This window comes from Vulpes lagopus, chromosome X, assembly GCF_018345385.1.
Source record: "Vulpes lagopus strain Blue_001 chromosome X, ASM1834538v1, whole genome shotgun sequence".
Lineage (NCBI taxonomy): Eukaryota > Metazoa > Chordata > Mammalia > Carnivora > Canidae > Vulpes > Vulpes lagopus.
Window position 1 is genome coordinate 59,518,054 of NC_054848.1, and position 16,417 is coordinate 59,534,470.

The window sequence follows — 16,417 nt, forward strand, 5'->3', positions numbered from 1 at the left end:
TGCAACTTTATTCGCTTCCGGATTTTTCACTTCCTCAGCCCCCACCCACCTACAGGTGGGGAGTGGGACGGGATGGGCAACAGAACAAAGAAACCAGGGATCTCCTGTCCCAGGCCAGGCGCCCTTTCTTCAGTTTTCCAGCAGCCAGGGAACAAGAAGGGCTCAAGAACGCGTGAACTCCCAGCAGCCCTGGTCTCAAGCCACTTTCCAAACGCGAGAAGCCCGAAGACGCGCGGGAGGTGGGAACTGCCCCCGCGCAGCCAACAGACCTCCACTCAACAAGCCTGAGTGGCCGTGGGCGCCAACAGTCTCCACGCAGTGGGCTCCGTTATTTCATCAGCAGTTTCAGAAAAACGTGCCAAAAGCAGTTATGCCTCACTGCAATGTGTAGCTTTTTCCTGCCATTTTTTTTCATAATAAAAGAGGGAGTGAAGCTCGCTCGCTCTCTCCTCCCTCACCCCCTCCCTTTCAAAAAGAGCCAAATGGATACAAAGGGGGGGGGGAACCACACTCCAATCTCCGAGGGGATGCCAGTGAGGTGTGGCTTGTATTTAAATATCCAATATGTCAATGTAAGGGGAGTGCGTATGTATATAAAGTGCCATTTGCATCTGATAGCTCGACGAAGCCAGCTATGAGAGGCCTAGGGAGATGGATGCGTAGGGGAAGCGCCACTTTGACTGAGAGCAAGGTCAGGAGCTCGTTGCCCCGCCGCTGAGAAGTTCCTTGGACGCGAACAGACGTCAACTGCAGCTAGGCAGAACGCGGAGCGAGAGAGGGAGAGAACAAGCGCCGCTAAGTCGCCTGCACTCGCCGAGGGGAGAGGTAGTTCGCGCCCCGCGGCCCCCACTCGGCCCCGCGCACCCCGCCATGGCGGAGGTGGGGGGGGTCTTCGCCTCCTTGGACTGGGATCTGCACGGCTTCTCCTCGTCTGTGGGGAACGTGCCCATAGCTGACTCCTCGGGTTTCCTGAACGAGCGCCTGGGCCAGATTGAGGGGAAGCTGCAGCGCGGCTCGCCCACAGACTTCGCCCACCTGAAGGGGATCCTGCGGCGCCGCCAGCTCTACTGCCGCACCGGCTTCCACCTGGAGATCTTCCCCAACGGCACAGTGCATGGCACCCGCCACGACCACAGTCGTTTCGGTGAGGACGCGGCAGGGAGGGACGGGAAGCCAGCAGACGGCTCTCTGGGGAGCCAACGGCTCGGGGCTTGGGCTTGGGGGCCGTGGGCCGCCCCCAGGTCGGTGCTGTCCGGGCGCGTCTAGGCGGGAGACCGTGGGGCAGGCGGGATCGGATGGTGCAAACTTGAGTAGCGCGCAGTCAGGGCGCCTGGCACCCTCAGACGCTCTCGGGAAGAGGCGGGGGCACCTTGAGGTGCAGCCTCTCTTTTCCCCACTCCACCCTTCTTCCCTCCCCCATAGCGAGGGAATCGTTCTGACACTGGACGCTGCGCTTAGGATGAAAGCAGGTGGAGTTGGAGAAGGGGAGCACTCGCCGAGGACGCCACGCACCGTGGCTGCAGCGCGGGGTCTCGAGGGCAGCAGGGTTGTCGTGGCCGTGGCCGATTGTCTGGAGCAGACGCCTTTGTGGGCTATGGATGTGGTGGGCAGGCGGTCCCAGCCGGAGTCGCTTTTGCCGGAGACTGGGACTGGGCAGCCTGGGCAGCCGTGGCACCTGCCTGCCTCTGGCTTGCTCTGCCCGGGGTGGAGGCCAATCCAGGCAGCAAGGCGTGCTGGGTATTGGAGAAACTGGGACAGCCTCCCGCTGTCCAGTGTGTGAGGACCTCCCTAGGTCAGCTTTTGCCTGTATATACCTCTGGACTCCTTGCCTCACAGTGAGGAAGTGGTCCTGGGCCCACTCCCAAACCCAGAAACAGGTGTCTCCTGAGCTCAGAACAGGAAATGTACAACCTAACAGGATTTTCTCTGCCCAACACCCAGCAGATTGTTTAAATGGCACATCTGTCTGTCTCACAGACAAAAACATAATTAGTAAAACCTTGATGTGGATTGGAGATCATTAGGTTTCTAAACAAATGTGTTCATTCCTCAGTAACTTGGCCATTTTTATTTTCAATTTCCTATCACTACTAAACCATAATTCAGGTGCTGTGACAGCTACCTTTACTGGGAGCCCCATCCCCCAGTGCCCTCTACTTCCTCCCAAGAACCCTATGGCCCAAGGACACCTTCTATCCTTAAGCCAGTAAGAGGCTTTGCCACCCCTCAAGCATGATACCCATTCCCTTCTTTATTCCACCCTCCCCCATCTTCCCCCCCAAACCTCCCCATCCTCCTATTCCCCTGTCTGGCTAGAGCTGCATCTGGAGTGCACAGTGAAAGCCGGGGAGGGGTGGGGGGGCAGCTCCCAGAGGCCAGTTCCTGGGCAAGGCCAAGTCTAGCAAACAACTTAAGGTCAGGGCTGGTGTTCCTTGCTGGGAGCAAACAGGAACTCTAATGAGGTCTATGTCATCTTGGAAAAAGGCACTCACCGACCTGGCGTACAGTGGGTTGTGTGTGGGGTGGGTGGGAGTAATGGAGGGGTGCAGGTGTCTATAAACTTGCAGCAGGTCCTCAAAAGGGTGATAGGTGGGGTCAGGGAAGTGGGAGATGTAACTTGGCTCCTTTTCCTTCCATCACTTGTGACTTTGCAGTTCCCTTTTGTTCCTCTTCAGGAGTGGGACTCCCACCCTGGCCTCAGAACCTCCCAAAGTCTCCCAGAAATGGCCTAAAGATATTGAAGTAGCTCATTTTTGATATATAAAAAGAAAAATCATGAAATGATGGAGAAATGTAGGGTGGGGGCATCAGAGGTGGGGAAACTATGAGCTTGGCTTCCAGCAGCTAGTATTCGTCTGACTCTGCCTAAGCTGAGCCCAATAACCTACAAGGTCACCATAAATTAGTAATAGGCTCTTGGGATAAGTGGTCTTTAATTACCTCCCTAAGGACGCATCTTGATTTCTTTTCATCTCTCAGGCCTGCTAAGGGTAAGTTTAAGGAGAAACCAAAAGAAATAAAACTGGCAGGAGGAAGGGATGTTTTCATTGCTGCTTAACTGACTGCTTCATTTTTGGTTTTGCCTTTTAAAATAACACTGCCTGAGACCACCTCTGTACCACCTTTTTCCCTTTCCTCCTTCCCTGGTTTCCTGGCCGTTCCATGTATTTCGCGTAAAGGAAATGATAACTAGTCAAAGCTGTCTCTTTGTAACCTCCAATGCCAACTTTCAAACACACATTTACTCTTTCTTTCTCAGTTTAGCTTTTGGCAAAGAAGGTGGTGTTTGAGTTTGCTAATTCTCCTCCCTCCACATTTGAGTTAATCAGCCAGGGTATTCAATAAATCGAAACTTTAACATTCCATAAGTGCTTTAGCAGTCAACATTCCAGCAGGGTAAAGTAGGCCAGACTTAAGATATAAAATATTATAGATTTCTGCTTGGGGGGAGGAGGTAGTCTCCAAAGGCCATGTAAAGTAAATAACTATTTGTTGTAATTGGAGAGCAGGGCCCCCAAGGATTACCCTGGAATCCATGTGTTCAGAACAAGTTAGGCTGAGCCCAAGAGCAGCCACGACTCCAAATAATAACCTTCTGCCATAGCCTATGCTCCCCCCTCTCCCACTCCATTCTGCAATCAGTAGTCAGGAGGTGGCATTTCCATGAGTTTCATGGGGATCCTGGCATTCCTGAGGGGCACCTGTAGACTGGCAGAGCAGAGCTTGGGAGTCAGCCTAGAGGAGAGGCCTCCCACCAGGTGTAATGGAGCAGGCTAATGCAGCTGCTTTGGGTTTGGGGCAATCTGGTTCTCATTTGTCACGATGCAGCACTGTCTTGGCCCAGAAGGCCTGAAAGGATGACCAAGGGCACTCAGGCAAGTTATGGAACCAGATTCAATGACACATTAGCCCACCATCTAGCTAGGTTCTGAAGCAGTGGGGCTCAGGACAGATATGTTTTGACTGAAGCCATGGGGAAAAAGATGTAAGAAGAGTTTGGAAATTGTGGAGCAAAGGCCAGAACCTGAGATGGACAGGTCAAGATGAGGCAGAATAGAAGGAAGGTTGTGGACCTGGAAGGGGGTGAGAGAACTGGAGACAAACATTGTCAACTTAATATTTTACCTCCACACTTTGCTGTTAATATCCCCTCTCCAACTGTAACTGGGAAAATGTGAAAATGGCTTGTTTTCTCTCTCCCTTCATGCTGGCTGGGATTCAGGAGGTTTAGGTATATCTGTTCCATCATCATGTGCCACTGGGTTCCCACAGTTTGAATCCAGCTAATAGGAAAGTTGGCAAAGGAAAATGATGCCCAAAGACAGCTGGACAGGGATGATTCCAGCTGTTGGAGACCCCTGTTACTGGACACAACCCAAGTGAATTCCTGTATGATCTGTCCTTTGGCATCAGGGTTAACAGAGAGTTGGAGAAAAACTGTGGTGACTCAAATGGCCACACCTTTTGTGTTTCATGATTTGTTCTCACACCAGGTCTTGGATGGTGAGATCACAAGCTGCCCTCTGCTACTTAATGAGCTCAGGGCGATCAGAGCCATGAGATACTTAGAGAATGAGGGAACTAAGACTTGAAGCTCAGAAGCAATTTGTCTAAGCAAAGGAAATAACTGAAGGTTCCAGCAGGCTGGTATCCCTCAAAGTTTAGCATGCAGAACTGAACCATAACCTGGTTTCTTGCTTCCTCGCCATATTAGCCACTCTCCTTTGAACATACTCCTGTTTTTCCATAGACCTCTTTAAACACAGAAGAACTAAAAACAGCACTCTCAGTGTGATCTATGGCAGAACAGAGTGGGGAAGTCTCCTCCCTTTTTTAAAATTTTTATTTATTTATTCATGAGACACAGAGAGGCAGAGACACAGGCAGAGGGAGAAGCAGGCTCCATGCAAGGAGCCTGATGCAGTACTCAATCCCAGGACTCTAGGATCATGCGCTGAGTCAAAGGCAGATGCTCAACCGCTGAGCCACCCAGGTGTCCCCAGTCTCTTCCCTTATGCCAGTTACTAGACCTCTGTCAGTGCAGCCTTAGATCACATCAGCTTTTTTTTTCACATTAGTTTTGTGAGAAATTTTCATTTTTACATGACTAGTTGTACATGAACTTTTTAATATCATGAATCACCCATCCTAAGCTTACCCTGTCCAGTCAAATCTCTTAGTCATCATTGTGTATGTTCTGCTAAGCCACATCTCCTCATTCCAAAGGTGGGCTGACTTGTATTTAATGAAAATGCATGGAAACACATAGGAATATTACATGTTTTCAAGAAAGTATACATGGTTGCTTGAAGTGGGGAAGAGGATAGGAGCAGAGTATGGAAATAGAAAGAAATAGATAAATAAAAAGCCCTTGTACAGACCAATTATGAAAATAGGCCATAAAACAAGGAGTATGATTAACTCAACTATCCGTGCTTGAGGCTCACCATCCTCCAACAAAACACAACACAAAACCTCTTGAGTAATCAGTTTGGGGACCAAAGTTTGGGACTTTACATTTACTCTAATTAAAGCTTATTTGGTTGGAGTCAGCTCATTTTCCCACCCTCTTGCAATTGCTTTGGATTTTGATTGTGTCACCTTCTCAGCTGTACATCTTCTGGAACTGAGGTAGGCAGTTCCCCTATGTCCTCTTACAAGTCATGTATTAAAATGTTAAACAAAGCAGAGCCAAAATCAGACACTTATGTTTTGCAGCTAAAGGTTCTGATCCTTTAAATCACTTCCTCCTAAACCCCTACTTGACACTAGCTATTTGCCCTTCTCTTCCTATCATCTTTCGTCAATCTCCTTTCCCAAAACTCCTTCTTGTAGTATAAGAGTTAAGAACAACCTGAAAATAAAACTTAAAGGATTTCAGCATTAGAGGCAATACAATGGCAGCAGAACTTTGCGTTCTTCCAAGAGCTCCAACTGGGCCATGGAAACATGTACCCTAAAGCTGCCACACCTGCATACCCATATACCAGAACAAATCACTGGGGCTTTTAAGGAGAGTTCCCACTGGAGATTTGAATCTGATTTCAAAATTAACCACTTAATTTGTTAAGTAATCTTTAAGGAATCAATTACACTCCCTATGTAGCGTACATAGAATATTATTACCCTGAAGAATTGCATTTTGGGGTAAGAAAAGCAGCCAGACCTGAGCTCATTTCATACCTTTGGTTGCCTCTGTCAGTCAACCATATCAAGTTTGGTCTGTATGTTGAAAAACATGGTTAGACACAGGAATATCAAAGAGGAATCTACTTGACCATTATGTTTATATCCATAGAATAACAGATATACCATCTTAAGACAAAATAGTAGTCTTCAGCATCATTGGGTTTTAAGTTCTGGGTCCTTTTTCCCTCCTAGAAGTTGATATCTTTTTTCCTCCTACAGCTGCTGGGTAAATTAAAACATTTTCAATTCCTCATCTCTAACTTTGTCAGGTAGAGGGATGTTTCTGAATGTCTTCCAAACTTTCCCCTTAAAGTTGTATCAGTATCAAGTCAGGATCAAATCCAGTACTACCTGCAAACTCTTTGCCATGGATAAACTTAAAATTCTAAAGAGACGGGGAAAATGACAGCCTTGTCAGCCTGGGACTGCACTGGCTAAAAGCATACTTTAGGAAAAAGCTCTCACCAGGCCATGTTTTGCCTTGTGCTATAGGCAGGAGACACAGATTTAGTGAGTGGACTGTGTGGCCTTTGTTAGAGTCAGCTACAAGCAGTTGACAGCCTCATGTGGCTTTAAGGACATGGGAGCTAAGAAGGTGCAAAAGAAATTCAGCCTAGAGGACAACAAGGTAATGCTGTGTGAGCTAGGGAGGAGGGAAGTGACTTTGGGGAGATACAGAAATCTAGCCACATTCTTCCATGTAGAAAGCTACCCTCCCATTTCTTGAAATGGCAGTATTTAACATCAATAGTACCTTGTAATTATGGAGCTTTCATAGCCAAAGCCTTCTCATGGTCTCTTCCTCATTTGTCTAAGAGTGTTGAGTAAGAAATTGTTTCACCCATCTTATATATGGAAAAACGAAAGCCCAGAGAGAGACTCAGCAACTTTTCTGAGGTTCCATTCTTGCTGCAAAAGATAATTTCATAAGGTAACTCACCAAAGGCATACAGGGCTGGCCTCCAGTTGGGGATAAATGACCAGTAGCTCATATCACCTGAACAGCTTCCTCTTAGCTTGACATCAATAATAGAAATGGAATTCATTCTTTTGCTCTAGGAATCCTGGAGTTTATTAGTCTGGCTGTGGGGTTGATCAGCATCCGGGGAGTGGACTCTGGCCTGTACTTAGGAATGAATGAGCGAGGAGAACTGTATGGGTCGGTAAGTTGAAGGTTTTCTTTTCATCAGAGGCTATTACCACCAGTGTTTGGACTATGTAAGGAAAAAGTATAAAAACATTTATCTAGCACTTGAAATACTTCTATCTACTGCAAAGGATTAATGTCATCTAGTTGCTTCTTGGCTGCCTAAGAACTTGCTATATAACACTTTCACTCGTTCAGTTCCCATCAAAACATAAGCTTTTCTGCAGTACATTTGCTTTCACCTTTTCCATTAGAGGGCCAGCTAGTCTCATGATAATAGTAAGCTGTGCTGGTTTGTCAACAGTTTGTAACGGTTTGGGGGCATTCATACTCCTGAGGAGCACCTCTGAATTTTAATGGTACCTAGAGGAGTAGCAGATAGCTGGCACAAAAAATAGGCAGTGGAAGAGCTGGCCTTCAGATTGAGATTCTGAGATTAAAAACACAGTCCCTGGTTTCCAGGCTGCTTCAGCTGAATCCCAGAGGCCAAATGAAACAAACAAATGAAGAGTGAGGGTTCCAGGGTCTGGTGACAGCCCTAAGTCCCCAGCTAGGACTGGGTTGGCTGCAGTACATGTTCTCTATTCTGGAAGCTAGCCCAGAGCTGGGGAATGGTGAGTGACTTTGCTGACCTTAAGCCTTTCAGGGGATCCCAACTCCTGGGCTTGCCTTTTGAGTCCTATAGCATGCTTTCTGGCTGCCTGCACCCCATGAAATCAGAGCAAATTTTTCCCTGACACCTAAGAGATAGGCCTGTCCCCAGCACTCAGTTTTGGCAACCCCAGCAAGTAGTATGCCAGCTGAATCAAGTGTGAAAAGGGACAGAGGCAAGAGACCTGCCTCAGGAACTGCTAGCTTGAAGTAGCCGGATTGGAGGAACTTTTTAAGGAGATCTTTTCTGAACTTTCCAACTGACAAGCCTGAGACCCTTCATTAGGAGAGATCACAACTCACCTCCCATGGAGCTTTATATAGACCCAAGGCCTTTGCCTGTTAGTTGACATGGTTGACTGTAATCTCAATGGATTTGACATTATTTGCCCTAAGTAGGGAGAAAACTTGGATGCCAGAGGAGCACTGGGAGGCCATAGCAGAAATTCTCAGGTTCAAAGAGCCAGGCAAGGCCATGTCCTTCAGTCTCCTGCCTTCAGGAAAGATGTCACCTAAAATATTTCTGTGTGGTTCATGAAAGAGGATGAAGGCAATACAGACAGGACTGTTTTGTGCTATCTTGAAAGAAGATGCCTCAGGAATACTGGGAGATAGGACTGACTTTTCTTATAACAATGTGCTATTGCTATTTCAGCAAGTTGGGATGGGAGAAATAGTCATTTAATAGGCTCTGCTTTATTTTCTCACCCTCACAGAAGAAACTCACACGTGAATGTGTTTTCCGGGAACAATTTGAAGAAAACTGGTACAACACCTATGCTTCCACCTTGTACAAACACTTGGACTCGGAGAGACAGTATTATGTGGCCTTGAATAAAGACGGCTCACCCCGGGAGGGATACAGGACTAAACGACACCAGAAATTCACTCACTTTTTGCCCAGGCCAGTAGATCCTTCTAAGTTGCCCTCCATGTCCAGAGACCTCTTCCGCTATAGATAATGGGCCCCTAGTATGACCTCTGTGACCCCCATACTCTAGGTCCACAGTTGTCTCTGCAAGCACTATACTCATAGCTTTTCAATCCTCTTACCTATCAATTTAGATAACAGAGAAGCACTTCCTGTTCAACTCAACCCAGCTATTCCCTTGTTCAAAGTGTATATCAAAGTTGGGTTATTTGGGGGAGGGATACGGGTGGAAGGGGTGGGCTGGAGGGAATCTTGTATATACATTTTTTCTTTACTCATGTTCTTTCCCCTGAGGTGGCACAAGAAAGAATGGGGGCCCCTCCCAAGGGCCAGGGATATCATGCCCCACAATCTACCCAAATACTTTGACAATGGGTAAATGAAAGACCAAGGAATCTGCCATAGATGCTACATACAGAGCTTTAGAAACGTCTCATTAAAATCCTTGGGGCTATGACCCTGGTGCAGGCCATCCCTGCATTGGCTTTGGAGATTTCTTATCTGTCCTGACATGCAGTTTTCCTGCCATTGGAAGTGGGAGATGGGGTAGGTTGTGAGAAAATGATATTAAAATGTAAGCATGGATACTGTGCATAAGGACAAACTATTTATGAAATGAATATGCTATTTATTTTATATATTTATTTATTTCAAAATAATTTTATTTTTAATGAGAGATGCTATGACTGGATTTTCATCAGAAAGAATAAGGTCCTACTGAAACAGGATAAATGAGTTATTAAAGGCTTTTATTGGCAATAAAATTTTATATTGTAACCATTGTCTAATTCTATTGAGTTGTATATTTAGTAGGATTAGAAGGCTGGTTAGCTTCTTTTTCTCCAACTTATTAGAATCTCCTGATGTCAGCATCAAACTACCTAGCCTAGATGACCTATTACCAACAACATTAGCATTATTTAGGGGACTTATCTGAAGTCCTTTCTGGTCCTATAACTTTAAACTTAGTGATGAATCAAAGCTTCAGGAAAGCCTGGACCAATAGCTCTTACAGAAGCCCCTATTTATGCTTAGGACAAGACTTGGACCCTCTTTTGGGATTTGGTTAGGGACCAAAGCCTGAAGGCCTTACTTTAGATATGAAGATAAAGGGACTCAAAATAAAGAACAATCGGTAGGGACAACTATTTTTTTGAACCAATTTCCCTTCTTGGAAGCATCCTCTCACTCCCTCTCCAGCCCCAACACCCATCCCCTGCCAGTGCTTCTCCTAGAGTTTTGGGAAGCTGATAACATATTTCCCTAAAGAGGTAGTTCTCAGAGTGTATAGTCTCTTGACCAGAAGCAGTAGCTGAGAGCTGGTTAGAAATGTAATTTGTCACACCCTACCCTAGACCTGCCAAATCAGAAACTCTGTGGGGTGGGGCCTAGCAATCTGCGTCTTAATAAGCCTTCCAGAGGATTCCTGTGCAGGATACATGTTGAAATCTAGTGCCCAAAAGAAATGGTTTTCAAAAAGAATTATTTTTGCAGCTGAATAGCTTATAAATAAAGTTTTAGGATAACTTTAGTCCATAAAACAAAAATAGAGTTGCTCTAGTTCAAGTGGAGATGGCATTCCTGGAACTCCTTCTTCTCCAGAGGAGCCCCTGAGATATTTTGGCTTAAAATTCCTAGCCTCTTCACTGATATTAACTCAGGAGCATAGGGTTATTGAATTTTCAAAGCATATGCTGTCAGGGAAAAAACAACCAAGGGAATAAAAGTCTCATTGAGTACCCACACACCATGAAGGACAGGTGGGAAAATTTTTAGGTTTAGGCTAGTTCCTGCTGATGCTCCTCAGTCACATCTTGTAGGCATCCACTGTTTTTCCAACTGATTGTAGGGATGAAACAACTAGCTTAGGTAGCAGCTTACTTAAAAATCAAAATCCAAAAGTCTAAAAGCTCATCCAAATCTAAGTACTCAATAGAGAAACCACACATAAAAGAATGTATACATGAGATAGCAAGTACGATTATATGATAAAAGTGCTAAGTTGCATGATTATGATCATAGATTAGAATGCTCACCAATAGATCCACCAAGATGAAGATGTCACAAGGCAAGGGTGAGTAGGAAGTTTCCTGAAAAGGGTAATGCCAATTGTGAAGAACCAACAGAATTTGGAGAGGCAGAGAGGCTGATGACAATATCTGTGTTAAGCTACAGGGATGAGACATGTCCTCTAGAGGTCTCTAGGATAAGAGTAAACATCAGCTGTGTGCCATTTTTAGCACATTTTTAATGAACATCATACTTTTATCTTAAACCAAAATTTTACCTGTATTATCTATGGTCAGCTACCTATAACTTTTGATTCACAGCACTTCTGAAGACTGAAATCAAATCTGTTTTAACCAATAGGAAGTGGCATTTACCTGTGAGTAAGGCCAGTGTTACTCTAGTAAGTCACTTGATATGAGCCTGGCAAGGCCACAGCATGATATTACAGGGCAGGATTTACAAGGAAAATGCCACTGTAATGAAAAAGGGAAAGGCCCCAAATCTTAGGGTTAGGCCTTACCTTTCTCCTCTGAGTGAAATTACAGGGCAAAAGAATAGAATGGTGTAGGGTCCCAGGGTCCAGGAGTTCATAGGGGAGGCACTCTTGGTATTGAACCTTGGGAATAACAATGAATGGGGCACATGGACAGAAAATGTCAATGGGCAGCTGTTCTCATTTTCAAAAAGATGAGAAAGGTAAATTCTGGAAATGGAAATGTAAGATGGATGACCTAGTACCACTAGATCAGTTGACAACTGATTGACACCATATCCCTAAAGGACAAAAGTAATTTGTGCTAACCTGGAAGGAATTTTAGAATAGTAAACTCTGGAACTTTGGTTTTAGATGAAAATATGCTCAGAGACCATTTCTATTTCATCTTTGCATCCCCTCCCAGTGTTTAGGGTATTCCCAGAACAAAACAAACACTTAGGAAATTTTGGTTTAAATAGACACATGATTGGTTGAAAGAATGAATGAGCAAATGAATGAATGAAAGGACAGACATAGACACCTTTTGTAAATATGTGTATGATACAAATGCCGGACTAGAGAGAGCAAATACATTATATAAAAGAATCATCTAAACTAATGTTAAGTTCCAAGTATACTTTATTAAGTACAATGACACAATGGCACAATGACAAACTACAGTATGTCTCAGGAAAGATAATGAATTCCTTGTCACTGGAAGTATTTAAGCAGAAGTTAGACAACCCCTTGACAAGAATATGGTATCATATAGAGGGGTTGGGGTGAATATTGGATTAAAATGGCAAAATAGTAAATAGTAAAAATTATTTTACTAATTCTATATTCTGTGGGACCCCCAGATTTTTCCTGCACACCAATAATACTCCAAGAAAGAATATATAAGACAGCTAAGAGTGATACCCAACTGCTATTCCAGGCAAAAAGAAAAAAAATACCCCCATGGTTGGGGTTCACAATGTCCTTAAAGACCCATGGAAGTTTCCCTGAAACTAAATTCTCAAAATAATATACCAATTTTTATGTGCATATACATTTAACCTTTCACTGGTTCTCAAAGTTTCTCCCAAAATGTTAGGAACAACTACTCTAGGAGTTTCCACAGCCTCAAAGCATCTGGTATAAGAACTGGTGGCCCATTGGCCACTGTGATCCTATATGAAAACCTTGACAGAGGCTTTAGGTTTTGTATTTCAAAGATGTAGATTTTATATGTGACTTTTACTCCTATCCTCTAAGAGATAGCTTCAAGTTTGGTGACAGGGAGGTGGGAGTGAGGAGAGGAAAGAACGGGGATGGCTTTATTGCTTCAATGGTTCTGAAAAAAGCTCAACCCAGGGCCAGCCCCTACAATATACTCAGTAGCTACCAGACTCTCTTTCCCCTCCCTACACATCTCTTTTCACTCCCACTGCCACAGATGAATGTCGCTCATGCTCAAAAAACAAGCAGAGACTGAAGCCATCAGGCCCAGACACAAGGAGCTTATCAGAACAATCAAAGCAGACTCTTTCCAAAAGAAATTTAATCAAAGTCTTGAAATAATAAAAGAACTTGAATTTATCTACCTTCAAGTCACTGCAGTGCTCAGCCACCAAATCCTTGGCTGCATAGTCAGAAATCCATCAGGCTCAGGGTCCTAGTGGGACCATAGGTCACATGGATTCAGTCCAAGTTGCCTGGAGTACAAACTTAACCTTCCTTCTCCTGAAGAGGCTGGCCCTTGGGGACTGCTTTCCTTCTCAGTGGAGTAGTTGGAGCCACATTGCCTTTTTCCAGCACTTCAAGAATAGGGATCTGTTGAAGAGGAATGTGAGAGGTTAGGGAGAAAGGAACCAGAGAAAAGAGATCCTCTCCTTTGGAATAATATGTTCCCAGTTTATTTAGTTCCCTTGCTCTGCAGAAGAATCAGAACATAATTTAGTTTGTCATTCCTAGAGCTCACACTATTCTTAAGAGAAAATGGAAGACCTTTCTAATAGGTCTTTCTACATTAGGACTCTGGTGGCAATTGCAGAGATATCCAATTATCTCCTTAATCCTCAATAGTCTCTCTCCATTCCTCCATCCCAGCATAGGCTGTTTCCCCTCTGCATCTCTTTCCAATTCCCAGACAAGGTGTGGGACTAGCCTTGTTCTTTATCATTGGCAATGAAGCAAAAGACACAAATAGCATTTTCTTCAGATCCTGGAATCAGACCAACCATGTTTTACATCCAGATTCCTTTACTTCCTATAACTCTTTGACTCCAAATTCATCATTCATTCATGTAACAGATATTTACTGAGCACTTACTATGTCTTTAAAGCTATAGAATAAGACAAACATTCCTCTCCTCATGACATAGTCTAGTTAGGAAGACAGGTTCCAGAAAGCAAAGTGGTACATGAGATAGTCATGCCCTACAAATGCTGGCCTCTTCCTAAGAACATATAATGAGAGCACCTACTTGGAAACTCCATCTTTGAATGAACCTGGTATGAAGTAAATCAACAGAATCTCTCACCCTTTATTCAAAGTCTACTTTAGTTATATTTTAGCAGGGCATCCTAGGGTGCCAAGATCTTCCCTTCTTTAGGTTCCCATAACCATACCGTGAACAGTGTCACCCAAGTTCCACATATCCAGAACCCCTTATCCTCATTTCTCTTCCTTATAGTTGTGTCCTCTGAGCCCACAGACTAACATTCCACACACTAAACCCCTGTTGGCAGATGCATGCTTGCTTTGTTGGTTTCTAATTTTCCTGTATCTCACCAGTTGCAAATGCTCTAAGTTTCTAAAACCCATCACACCATCCTAACCTCACTTAACACTATAGATTTCCCCAGGCATCCCTCTTAGACTATTATACCACACCCAATAGGTTCCAGAACTCTCCTGCAATGTAAACCCAGAGTATAGCCTCTTCAATATAAAATCTGAATATCATTTATATATCTAGCTAGTTACAGGGTAACTTAGCCCCAAGCCAAAGTCCCATCCAACTCAGTTTAAAGTGCCCGCTTTCAGGATCCCTGGGTAGCTCAGTGGTTTGGCGCCTGCCTTTGGCCCAGGGCGTGATCCTGGAGACCCCGGGTGGAGTCCCACGTTGGGCTCCCTGCGTGGAGCCTGCTTCTCCCTCTGTCTCTGCCTCTCTCTCTCTCTCTCTCTCTCTCTGTGTGTGTGTCTCTCATGAATAAATAAATAAAAATTTTTAAAAAGTGCCCACTTTCTCTGCTTCTGCTCCTGAAGTACCAACATTTCTTAAGAAAATTATGAAAATTGGGTCATTAAATGGTTCCACTGCAAATATAGTCTTGTCAACCTCAAATGGATCAGCCCTTTTCTGCTTGACAATCATTTTATTCATTTAGTTTTGATTCTGTCTGGCATTTACTGTAGCTATCATAAAAGTCCCTAACACTTAAACACCTTTATATTGACTCAGTGCTAACCAAACTCTGCTCAGCAACTGTTATAATTGTCTAAAAATACAGACTCTATTGGGACTTCCTAAATCAGAATTTCCAGATGAGAGGCTTATCTATATCAATGGTTCTCAGACTTTTTATTCTGAGGAATCCTTACATACTTAGAAATTATCAAGGACCTCCAAGAGCTTTTGTTTATGTGAGCTATAGCTATTGATATTTAATATATTAGAAACTAAAATTTTTTTATTTCAAAATGTTTATTATCTAATAATTCATTTAAAATAATAAATACATTAACATCAATATAAGTCACATTTTAATGAAAAATAGCAATATTCTAAAAAATTTAGTGAGTGGTATTATTTTCCAATCTTTGATATCTCCCTTAATAGAAGGCAGCTATATTCTTATATATGCTTCTGCATTCAATCTATTGCTATATTCTCTTTTGGCTGAAGTACAGGAAGAAAATTTGGTTTCTCTTGTAATTAGAAAGGGAAGGAACAAGAAACTACCCCCCAGAGTCCTTAACCAAACTTCAAGAATCACTGATCTGTATATTTAACAAATTCCCAAGAAATTCTTGTGATGAGAATAGGTGGTAAACCGCATTAATTCATGTGAAACAATATAAATTTCCATGTATCTCCAGCTCTCAGCTCCAGCCTATTCTGGATCAGGCACTCTCTGGTCTCTGTAGATGAAAACTCTCAACATTTTACTAAGACCCAAGCCATCTAATTGTGGCTTCCTATCAATCATTTTTTGGTATGTTTGGTTTTGCTTTTTTCTTTTAAAAAAATTTAATCTTTTATTGTGATTCAATATATATAACAGAATTTGCCTTTTTAGGCATTTTTAAAATATTTATTTATTTATTTATTTATTTATTTATTTATTTATTTATGAGAGAGAGAGCATGTGAGTGGGAGAGACAGAAGGAGATTCAGAGAGAATTTCAAGCAGACTCCACACTGAGTGAGCATGGAACATGATGCAAGGCTCAATATTATGACCCTGAAATCACAACCTGAGCTGAAACCAAGAGTCAGACACTCAACTGACTGTGCCACCCAGGTGTCCCAACATTTTAACCATTTTTGAGTGTACAATTCAGTTAGCATTAATTATATTCACAATGTTGTGCAACCATTCCCATTATCTACAAAACTTTTCATCATCCCAAACAAAACCTCTTGAATTATAAGATTCCTTTATATATTCCAGACACACTATATGGTGTGAGGTAGAGCTCGAACTTCATGCTTTTGCATGTTGTATGCCCTGATGTTTTTGCATTAGCACCATTTGCTTAAAAAGCTGTATTTTCCTCATTGAATAGTCTTGGCACTCTTATTGATAATCATTTGACCATAGCTGTATGGGTTTACTTCTGCATTCTCAGTTTTAAATGTTGAACTATATGAATATCCTCATGATGGTACCACATAGTCATGATTACTATGGATTTGAGTTAGGTTTGAATCAGACTGTGGGAGTCTCCAACTTTGTTCAAGACTGTTTTAGTTATTTTGGATCACTTGCAATTCCATATGGATTTTAGGATTAATTTGTCAAT

The 16,417-nt window shown here is 43.4% G+C and overlaps 1 protein-coding gene across 2 annotated transcripts; it reads left to right on the forward strand.

Moving 5' to 3' along the window:
- Positions 1-378: 378 nt before the first annotated feature.
- On the forward strand, positions 379-9,073 carry FGF16 (fibroblast growth factor 16). Of its 2 annotated transcripts, none has more exons than XM_041741638.1 (3): positions 379-1,144; positions 7,249-7,352; positions 8,704-9,073. In XM_041741638.1, the coding sequence occupies exons 1-3, from the start codon at positions 871-873 to the stop codon at positions 8,947-8,949; spliced, it is 624 nt and encodes a 207-aa protein (XP_041597572.1). In that variant the 5' UTR covers positions 379-870; the 3' UTR covers positions 8,950-9,073. The 2 variants fall into 2 exon arrangements, with proteins under 2 accessions (XP_041597572.1, XP_041597573.1); XM_041741639.1 differs by having other exon boundaries at positions 8,707-9,073.
- Positions 9,074-16,417: the final 7,344 nt, after the last annotated feature.

Excerpts from the sequence above, each read along its gene's own strand:
- FGF16 (XM_041741638.1), top strand. The coding sequence starts at position 871 with ATGGCGGAGGTGGGGGGGGTCTTCGCCTCCTTGGACTGGGATCTGCAC. Across the intron at positions 1,145-7,248 it reads CCACGACCACAGTCGTTTCG|GAATCCTGGAGTTTATTAGT; the intron begins GTGAGGACGCGG and ends CTTTTGCTCTAG. Across the intron at positions 7,353-8,703 it reads GAGGAGAACTGTATGGGTCG|AAGAAACTCACACGTGAATG; the intron begins GTAAGTTGAAGG and ends TCACCCTCACAG.